Source organism: Silene latifolia, chromosome 8 (genome assembly GCF_048544455.1).
Source record: "Silene latifolia isolate original U9 population chromosome 8, ASM4854445v1, whole genome shotgun sequence".
In the NCBI taxonomy this organism is placed as follows: Eukaryota; Viridiplantae; Streptophyta; class Magnoliopsida; order Caryophyllales; family Caryophyllaceae; genus Silene; species Silene latifolia.
In genome coordinates, this window is record NC_133533.1 from 7683915 (window position 1) to 7695322 (window position 11408).

General features: G+C 44.7%; 2 protein-coding genes across 2 annotated transcripts; both read right to left on the reverse strand.

Moving 5' to 3' along the window:
• Nucleotides 1-1531: 1531 nt before the first annotated feature.
• Nucleotides 1532-9099, reverse strand: LOC141594591 (uncharacterized). Its single transcript, XM_074414600.1, has 7 exons — nucleotides 8227-9099; nucleotides 8059-8148; nucleotides 3940-5868; nucleotides 3719-3819; nucleotides 2316-3631; nucleotides 2061-2274; nucleotides 1532-1904 (listed from the first exon to the last, which is right to left on the reverse strand). Exons 1-7 carry the CDS (start codon nucleotides 9097-9099, stop codon nucleotides 1532-1534), a joined length of 4896 nt encoding a protein of 1631 aa, XP_074270701.1.
• Nucleotides 9100-9105: 6 nt separating this feature from the next.
• On the reverse strand, nucleotides 9106-9954 carry LOC141594592 (uncharacterized). The gene has a single exon (XM_074414601.1). It carries the CDS (start codon nucleotides 9952-9954, stop codon nucleotides 9106-9108), a length of 849 nt encoding a protein of 282 aa, XP_074270702.1.
• Nucleotides 9955-11408: the final 1454 nt, after the last annotated feature.

Here is an 11408-nt window from a genome sequence, read left to right on the forward strand (position 1 = left end):
CTCCAGCCCCGACACCCAGAAATGGGTCGACTCCCGCCGACAATCCGAACCACGGCCATACCCTGGCCTGGTTCACCACCCAGTCCCCACAAACGCACCAACTATCCCTGAACAAACCCGCTGCAACCACTACGACTACCCACGACCCCACCTACAACCACCTCTGACACCATCTCCGACAACTACCCTACACAAAGCACGTGGTGCCACCACATCGACCTCCCCCGAGTCAATGGTGGCACCACCCCAAGAATGACCCAATAAAAACCCGTCTGAAACAAATTACGAACTTGTTTACACTACCCCTGTCACTGCCGCCTTTCACGGCCACTACCACCACTCATCACAACCCCAACAACCACCATGACAACCGTCCCTCACCACACTACCCTTATACTCTATCAAAAACCATCATAGACGACAATATAAGACACGACACAAACAAACAAAACCCGACATTAAAACAAAAACAGAGGAGGGAGGTGGTTTCATTACCTTCTTGCCACCACTACGGCCACCACGGCTACCCTAGGTCGTCGACAATAGTTCCTTGGTCGTCCCTGCTGCGCCGTCAACAACCGCACTCCTTCTCTCTCTCTCACTTGCACCGTAGGGGTGTGTAAAAATGGAAGGTAAAAGGGTTGGTGGTCGGTTTTTAATAAAGAAGGAGAAGAACAATGGAGTATGGTTTGTATGGGTGTTGGTGTAGGCGTGGAGTTGGTGTGGGAATTGCTGTGAACAAGGGAGTATGGGATGCCTAAGTTTTATAAAAATAATCAAGCATGCATATATCTTGTCTAATGGCACGAAACACCACCCTAATACGATTTCCCATAATCATTTTGGGTCCGATTGGTTTCTTATTTGCGTTTAACCAATACCCGAATCCTATATTTAATTATCTTATGTGGAACGTAAACTTACGAGAATACTTCCGTATTATCCCGACACTGAGTAACATAATTATGTACCTACTTTCATGATTAAATTTACCGTCTTGCGATTTATTTATTATATTGTAATATTATATTATTTCGCGACATAACATGATCGGCTCATAATAATTTATTTAAAAGTCAGGGTATTACAGTCTTCCCCCCTTAAAATGAACTTCGTCCCGAAGTTCACCCAACGTAACCACTTAAAGGTTAACTCAGCTTCTTTTACTTGTTCCTTATTTGGTTGTACTTTATAAAGCTACACGTAAAAACTTTGAAATGTTACATTCTACCCTCCTAAAAAAAAAATGTTACGTCCTCGTAACTCACCTTAGATGAACAAGTGCGGGTACTTCTCTTTCATAGACATTTCAGTTTCCCACGTAGCTTCCTCGACATTGTGATTAGTCCATAAAACTTTCACTAAGGCTGTTTCTCCCTTCCTAGTTTTTCTTATTTTCCTGTCCAGGATCTCTTTTGGCATCTCCACATAGGATAACTGTTCGTCTACTTCAACAACATCATGGTTCAGTATATGCGAAGGATCACTCACATACTTCCTCAATTGTGAGACATGGAATACATTGTGGACCTTAGCTAGAGATGGAGGTAAAGCTAGTCGATATGCTACTTCTCCCACTCATCAATATCTCATATGGTCCAATGAATTTCGACTCGGCTTTCCCCGTTTCCCAAATCTCATCACCCCTCTCATCGATATACTTAAAGAAAACTTTCTCTCCAGCCTCGAAAGAAATATCACTTCTCTTGAGATCAGCATAGCTCTTCTGCCTATCTTGGGCAGCTCTCATCTTCTGCCGGATAACCCGAACCTGTTCCACCATTTCTTGGATCATCTCTGGTCCCAACACCACCGCATCAGCTCGATCATCCCAACACACAGGACTCCTACACTTCCTCCCATACAAGGCCTCAAAAGGGGCCATCCCAATGCTAGCATGATAGCTGTTGTTATACGAAAACTCTATCAACCCCAAACGATCCTCCCAAGATCCCCCAAACTCCAAAGACACAAGCTCTCAACATATCTTCCAAGGTCCGAATAGTTCTCTCGGTCGGCCGACCGTCGGTAGTGGATGAAAAGTCAGTACTCATCTTCACCGAGTACCCAATGCAGATTGCAACTCCTGCCAAAACTTAGATATGAATCTCGAATCTCGATCTGAAACAATGTCCTTAGGCACACCATGCAATTTGAGCACATTCTGAACATATAACTTAGCCAACTCAGCTTTACTCCAGGTATCCTTCATAGGAATAAAGTGAGCGGACTTAGTCAACCCACAACAATCACCCGGATCATATTGTTGCCTCTCTGAGTTCGTGGCAACCCCACAATGAAATCCATAGATATACTTTCCCACTTCCACTCTGGCACCTCTAGAGGTTGAACCTTGCCTTGCGGCCTCTTATGCTCCCCTTTCACTCTCTGGCATGTCAAACATCGAGACACAAACTCCGCAACTTCCTTCTTCATGTTTGGCCACCAGAAAGTCTTCTTAAGATCTTTGTACAACTTGTCACCTCCCGGGTGAATGGAATACGGCGTGGCATGAGCCTCGGTTAAAATCTTCTTCTTTAATCCTTCATTGTCAGGGATGCACCATCTCCCGTTGAACCTCAAATTACCATCAGAATGAATGCTGAATTTGGATTTGACCCCTTCATCAGCTTTCTCAATCATCACACGCCATTTCTGGATTCTAACATCGTCTTTCTGCAACTCTCGAATCTCCCCATACAACTCTGGCTCCACAGTCAAATCCCCAAGGGTTTCTCCCTTCCGGATCATGTAAATTTCCATCTCTCTCAGCTCATTATACAATCTTACTCTCGATCTGGCACTACACAAAGCATGGATGGACTTTCTACTTAGTGCATCCGCCACCACATTCGCCTTGCCCTCATGATAGATAATTTGCATGTCATAATCTCCAATCAACTCTATCCACCTTCTCTGCCTCATATTCAACTCTCGCTGGGTGTAAATGTACTTCAAGCTCTTATGATCTGAAAACACTTTAAAAGTAGCCCCGTAGAGATAATGACGCCACAATTTAAGTGCGAAGACCACTGCTCCCAACTCCAAGTCATGGGTAGGGTAATTCTCCTCGTAGGTCTTCAACTGTCGTGAAGCATATGCGATCACTCTCCCATTCTGCATCAATACACACCCCAGACCATGCTTGGAAGCATCAGTATAAACCTCGAAATTCTCACTCCCATCTGGTAAGGCCAGTATAGGAGCTGTAGTCAGGCGTTCCTTAAGGGTTAAGAATGCCTTCTCGCAACTCTCATCCCAGACAAAACGATTCTCTTTCCTCATCAACGATGTCAAGGGCTTAGCTATCTTCGAGAAGTCCTTGACAAATCTTCTGTAGTAACCCGCCAAACCCAAAAAGCTTCGAATCTCGCTCACATTCTTAGGCCTCTGCCACTTAGTCACTGCCTCAATCTTGCTTGGATCGACGGACACCCCTTCCTTAGAAATTACATGCCCTAAAAAGGCAACTTTCTTCAGCCAAAACTCACATTTGCTCAATTTTGCATTCAATTCTTTTTCCTTTAGTACCTTCAATACTTTCCTCAGGTGATCTTCGTGCTCCTCTTCATTCTTGGAATATACCAGGATATCATCAATAAACACGACCACGAATTTATCCAGGTATGGACTGAATACCCGATTCATCAGGTCCATGAAAACTGCTGGTGCATTAGTCAACCCGAATGGCATTACCACAAACTCATAGTGGCCATACCTTGTTCTGAAAGCGGTCTTGGGAATGTCTTCATCCTTTATCAACAGTTGGTGATACCCCGATCTTAAATCAATCTTGGAGAAAACTCCAGCTCCGCTCAACTGGTCGAACAGATCATCAATTCTAGGCAACGGATATCGGTTCTTGATGGTCACATTGTTCAACTCTCGATAATCAACACAAAGCCTCAGGCTCCCATCTTTCTTCTTTACAAATAACACCGGTGCTCCCCATGGTGACACACTAGGTCGGATGAATCCTTTTTCTGCCAACTCATCCAACTGCTTCTTCAACTCATCCATCTCTCTCGGTCCCATCCGATACGGTGATTTAGATATCGGTCCTGCTCCCGGCTTTAGATCAATGGAAAATTCCACTTCTCTCTTCGGTGGTAATCCAGGGACATCATCTCGAAATACTTCCTCGAATTCTCGTACAACAGGTATCTCACAAGCCCTAGGGGTCCCCGCCTCACAATCCCACATCTGACACAAGATCAATTGGTCCCCCTTCCTCAGACTAGACTTAAGGGTGTTAACAGAAATAAATTTGACTTTAGGTTTGACCAAGTATCCCTTGTAAGACACCCTCACTCCCTTAGGTCCCCTTAAGGAAATCTTCTTCTGGTGACAGTCGATAAAAGCTCTATACTTCCCCAACCAATCCATTCCCAGAATCACCTCAAATCCCCCCAAGGGAAACTCAATCAGGTCACAATGAAAGACAACCTCCCCGATCTTAATTGGCACACTCTTATAGATTCTACTACAGGACACAGACTCTCCAGAAGGTATTGTCACAGAATCCATAATCAAATCAAAAATTTCAAGATTCAAAGTCCTAGCATGCTCTCTAGACACAAAGGAGTGGGTAGCTCCGGAATCAAAAAGCACAAAGGTAGGTTTCGAGCTCACAAGAAATGTACCAGTCACCACATGAGCATCATCTTTAGCTGCCTGCTTCCCCATGGCATAAAGTTTGCCACTGGACTTAGCTCCACTCTGGCTGGTAGTAGCCGCCCCAGCCTGCTGGTTCCCTTCGGTTCCGGTCTTTTGATTATTTCCACTTCTGCTGTACTGACTCTGCTGAGAACGGTTCTGGTAATTGTTGTAGCTCCGCTGGTAATTACTGCTAGCCCCAGACCTCATACCTCCTCCATAGCCTGACATGGGAGTACGGTATCCACTACTTCCAGATGCATGCATGCGCGAACCACTGTATCCAGAGGTAGATGTGTGGTACCCTCTGGACTGATTCCTACCAGATGATCGGCATACAGCCTGCTTGTGCCCCGTCTTTCCACAACCATAGCAAACTATCCCAACGGTACCGGACCCCGTACTACCACTCTTGTAGCCACCGCCACCCTGATTGCGGTTACCTCCTGAAGCATTGTTGGTGAAGTACCCACTGTACCTGTTGGAGTTCTGCTTTTTCGACCCAGCGTTCTCACTTTCAGCTTTCCTCTTTTCAGCCTTTATCTTCTTCTCATCCTTAATCATTTCAGCAAGCCTCTCCGCCGCCCCAGCCCTCAGGTAGATGTTACGGACTGTGGTGGGCGGAGCGGATATGAGTCTTTTCTTGATGCCAATTGTCAGTCCCCTCTCAAACTTCATAGCTAACATTGCTTCATCGAAGCCCATTTCTCCTGCATGTTTAGCTAACTGGGTAAACTTCTTATAATATTCTTCCACTGTCATATCCTCTGCCATCTTGAAGATGTCAAATTCCTCTCTCAGCTTGTCCTTCTGAAATTCTGGAAGGAAGATATTATGTAAGATCCTCTGGAACACATCCCACTCTACATACTCACTCCCATGCTCTGCTGCAGACTCACGAATAGACATTTTGTTTGCAGACCACCAATCTCCAGCCATACCCCGGAGATAATGAGCAGCTTGATCGACTTGCAATTCCTCCGGACAAGCTATAAGCTCGAACAAATTACTGAACTCCCGGCACCATTCTCCCAGCAAGTGAGGCTCTCCATCCCCAGTGAATTGGGTAGGGTTGTGCCTCGCAATAAATGTGCTCATCTTAGCGGAATCCATACGCTTGGCCTTTAGGGCCGCATTCTCGGCTAGCAACAGATCCAGCTCCTCTTGTGTGATGTCAACTACTGGTCCCCTCCTTGCTGTAGGCATTCTATACTATTTAAAGGAAATTATTAAATCTCACTGATTAAGAGTACCTATCTAGATTAGGCTATATGCCCCAAATCATAATAATCATCCCCTTATAAACACGCACTACTATTCTCACTACAACCTACATATAAACATGGTTCAGGGATCATATAACCGCATATCACTAGACAGAATACTATACTTACACAATATAAGGAATTTCATAATTTCACTAGTCACAACACCGTCATATATCGTAATTAATTCTGAAGCATATTAAGCATTCTTTCACAAACCCTCGGTTTCCATATTAATATCATCGACATAACCAAGAAATCTTAATAACTCCTTTATCATCTCCAAAATTCCCATCTTTTCCTATTCTACCCTTTCTCTCGTATGCACTCGGGGTACCCGGGTAAAACTGAGAGGGCCAAAAAGGTTCGGTGTGAGGGGGCCCCTAACTCATCCCTTACCTTAAGTGTGCTCCTAACAGTCCTATCCCGGGGGTTCATTTTATTTAGACTCTTCCTATGTTCATTGGATTCATTTGTTTAGGCCTGAGGATCGTTCGCTCTGATACCACTTTGTAACACCCCGGTTTATTAAAGAAGTCATCGACAAGACATTCTCCAATAAAACGGACCGTTACCATCTCGGTTTCCGAGGTAGTAGATAACAAAGGGAAAGAAGCGCAGTACTTTATTAAACAAAGGTAATGTCATTACAACTGAAATAAAGTTTGCCTCGGAAAATAAAGTGAATGTCTGAAAAACATGAAATGAAACTACTAAAGCGATCTAGACTCTAGTCTGGTCCGGATCCAAGCCCTCTCTTCCCATCCAGCCTCCATGGTCTCAAGTACCTGTCAATCTGCTCCCCAATAATTTGGTTCATCACAGGCGCACACGAATACACGGGGTCAACTATGAAGTTGAGTAGGAAAATAGAATAAGTACGACAACAAAATGCATAACTCTATTTCCAATTCGTCACATCCTCCACCTCTCCATATCACAGGCCCTGAATAATCTCCACACCGTATCACAGACCCTGAATAATCTCCGCTCCATATCACATACCCTGAATAATCTCCGTTCCATATCACATACCCTGAATAATCTCCGCTCCATATCACATACCCTGAATAATCTCCGCTTCATATCACATACCCTGAATAATCTCCGCTTCATATCACATGCCCTGAATAATCTCCGCTTCATATCGCAACGTAATAGGATTTGCATAACATAACAAAGATTAATATAATAAACAATATCACCTGTAATTCTCAAGACAGTTCAAGAATTCAATTCAACATTTAAGTGAAATATAAACCCAGTCTATTCCCCTACCTCAATTTGCAGAATGACAATCCAAACAGCTGCTAAAAAATACTCCACGCGAAAACCGTCACCTAAACATATAATATTTATTTAATTATTATTCCTTCAATTATCTCCCATTATAAAATAGCAATGATACTGACTATAGCGACTTTCTAAAAGTGGAAAGTTTCCTAAAATAGCAACTTCCCAAATAGTAGCCTTGCCCAAAATAGAAACTTTTCTCTTTTAACAACCCGACTCAAAACCCGTCTTTAATTAATTACTCATTATTAATTATTATTTTGTTTTAAATAACTCGGAACTCAAACCAAAATGATAATTAAAGGTTTAAATGAATTATATGGTGAAACGACCCAACACTTGAACAACTCGAACAATCCCGACTCTAATTATATTAAATAACTCGAGAATTAACTTAACTCAATTATTTAATGGCACGGGAATTATATTAATTAATTAAGAATACGGTCAATTAACGAATTATATTAATTAAACTATGAAAAACCCGTCTTTAATTTGCTAATAAGTCGGAACTAGATTAATTAATTAAGCATATAATAACAATATTAATAATGCTAATGGTAACACACTAACAATACTAACATAATAATAATACTAATAATAATAATAACAATAGTAATTATAATATCCAACCATGAAACCGACGCAACAATCCGCAGCCCGCGAAGAACTCGACTCGAATTCATTACACGACACACACACACCCCTCGACCCGTGTCATCAACCAAACCCATGCCCCACAGCCACCGCCAGCCACCACACGCCAGCACCAACATCGACCTGCTCCAGCCCCGACACCCAGAAATGGGTCGACTCCCGCCGACAATCCGAACCACGGCCATACCCTGGCCTGGTTCACCACCCAGTCCCCACAAACGCACCAACTATCCCTGAACAAACCCGCTGCAACCACTACGACTACCCACGACCCCACCTACAACCACCGACAGAAGCCCATTATACGCAACACACGCTCCAAAAAAACCCACTCTACTCGATCGTACTCTTTTGCCATATCCAGCTTAATAGCCATGTATCCTTCAGTGTTGTTTAAATATTTCATGTAATGAAACACCTCGAAAGCAATCATAACATTATCTGAGATCGCACGCCCGGGAGTAAAAGCACTCTGATTTTCCGAAACTATATCACCAAGAAAGGACTTCAAACGGTTCGCGAGGACTTTTGAAACCAACTTGTATGCAACATTGCAGAGGCTAATAAGGCGGAAGTCGCGGATTTTGTCGGGAGCTTTCTTCTTAGGAATAAGAACAATGTTTGTCTTGTTTAATTCCCGCGCTGATTTCTGACCACGTAAAATAGCTAACACAGTGGTTATCACATCCGGTCCAACCGAGCTCCAATAAGTTTGGAAGAAGAGCCCATTCATCCCATCCGGACCCGGAGCCTTTAGCGGATGCATTTGATTTAAAGCTTCGAGCACCTCCTCTTCCGTATATTCTCGCCTTAGCTCCTCATTCATAGCGTTAGTAACTCTGCCCTCCAACCCCGCCAAAACCCCAGCTGGCACCGTGGGATTTGAGGAAGAAAACAGCTGCTGAAAGTATGAATTTGCAACGAGAGCTACTTGATCATTCCCTTCCCTAACCCGCCCCTCATCATCGACAAGCTTGGCTATATGATTCTTTCGTTTCCTCTCCGATGCACGTGTATGAAAGAACTTTGTATTTTTGTCCCCATCTTTCAACCACAAAGCCCGGGATCGTTGCCTCCAAAATTGCTCCTCTTTGCGTCTCAACTCAGCTATTTCGGCCATAAGCCTCTTCCTTCGCTGCACATTCTCCGCCGTCCTTAAACCCTTATTTAACTTCTCCACTTGCTTGAGTTTCCTCCCTATGTTCTTGCCAATCCCACTAATGTTCATGCCCCTCTACTCACGCAACTCTCTCGCACACTCATGTAGAACCTGTACCAAATTCCCACCTCCTCTCTCAACTCCTCTGTCCACCGCATCATTGCACCCTTCCGCACCAACCCAAATCTGCTCGAACCTGAACTTGCGAGGTCTCGGATATTCAATATCCCTTCTATTTAGAACCAATTTAATGGGTGCGTGGTCTGACCATTCCCTAGCCAAATAGAACAGCCTGGCGAACGGGAATAAGTCAGTCCAAGCAGCCGTGCAAAGAGCCCTGTCAAGCATACATTGTCTATTCGCGTCCCCGGCCTGGCCATTATCGAACGAGAAGTTGTATCCCTCCCATGGTACATCCCTGAGGCCACAGTCATCAATGGCATCTCGAAAGTTGTTCATCTGTCTCTGAGGCCTATTACCACCTATCATTTCCGTCGAATAAAGAATTTCATTAAAATCACCTAGACATACCCAAGGCAGCTGTGACTGTCTACTGAGGAGCCGAAGTAATTCCCATGAAAGATGACGATCTGAAACAGTCGGCCAACCATAAAACCCCGTAATTCTCCACTCCCCTTCACTTGATTTAACAGAGAAATCCATATGGTGAACTGAGGCCGACAAGAAAGAGCAATCGACATCCTTACGCCAAAGCATCGCTAAACCACCAGACCGACCCACACTATCCACTTCAATCCCGAAATAACCATCCAGTTTCTCCTTCACCTTCCTCATATCACGACCACACAATTTGGTTTCACATAAGAACAGTATGGCCGGGGCCTCCTTCCGCACCAACGCACGGAGCGCACACACTGCATCGGGGTTGCCCAAGCCCCGGCAGTTAATACTTAAAGCATTCATTGGGCCCAGCGGGGCTGACCACCGTCAACCTCCACCTCAGGTATTAAGACGCCCTCGTCTAAGTTTATACGAACCCTCTTCTGTACCTCCTCCCCCTCATCGTCCTCTCTGCCCCTCTTCGTAGCACCCTGATCCCCAGCCAATTCTGGTTTCTCTCTTCCCTCACAGCTATCACCACACCTTGTAAACCTACGCCACCCCCTCCCACTCCTCTCCCCACCCGTATCCTTACCCGCTTCCACAGACACCAGCACGGCCTCCACCAACTGCCCATCCGTTTCCATGAACCCCACATCAACACTATCTGAACATTCACTCTCCACCCCTTCTCCTGCTCCCGTAACCAGTTGTCCACTCACATCACCCTCCCCCATGATCCCATCCTTTCTGCCTCCCTGGTCTTTCCCTTGGGTATTAAGAATACCAACTTCCTTGCAATCATCCGCATACTCCCCCATACTACCAGCTTGACACCTCTCATTCCGCACATTCTTCTTGGCTTTAAGGTCTAGGGCAATATTTTGGAGCTTCGTGATCATAGAATTTATAGCATCTTCAGAATCTCCCACCTTCATTTCATTGAATTTCGTGTTCAAATTTCTCGCAACTCTACCACTCCCCTCCTTTACCGTTTTAGTGACTTTCCAGGGCGAAACACGTAACCATTCCCCATATTTCAGATCCTCTTCCTCATACGGACCTTCCTCGCAATCCTTCTCCCCATGCCCAATCAACCCACACCCATAGCAAAAAGTCGGGAGGCGTTCATATTTCACATTAAATGAAACAGTTTGTCCTCCCTTCATGCGAATTGGAATAGCAGCTTTAAGCGGGTCTCTAATGTCATATAGCACACGAACGCGAATAGCCCTATCAAGTTCCGGGTTTGGACCATGTTCGAAATTGATAAACTTCCCCAAACAGTCTCCCAATCGCTTTGCATTAGAACTACAAGTCCTCCCCGCAATGGGTAGGTCATATACTCGTGTCCAAATTGGAAATCGAAACAGAGATGTGTCCGTAGCTTTACCTGACTGATTGGGTTCGTCAAAGCACCACATAAACTTGTCGAAATGCCATGGTTGTCCTTCCAAAACTCGTGCCCTATCACGTTCTGCTTCGAATCGAAGGATGAAAGTCTTTTCTTTAGCGTCGAGGACATTACCCATAACCGGCTTTGAAGGGTTCCATAACCTAATCATCGTTTCGACGGCGGCTTTCACATTGATCGCCCTCGATGCCCATAACTTCCCCACAAGAAGAATCTTTCCATGGCCTTCAGTCGAAGACCCTTCATCATCCCATTCAAATAAACCATCGGCCGTGCCCATTGGCTCCTTCCCATCCCGGTGTTGACCACTCGATCCACCTTCCATGAGCACCTGCACAGAAAAGAGAAAGCAAAAAGAAAAAACAAAAACGTTGCCCAATCTCACGATAAAAATCGTGAGAGG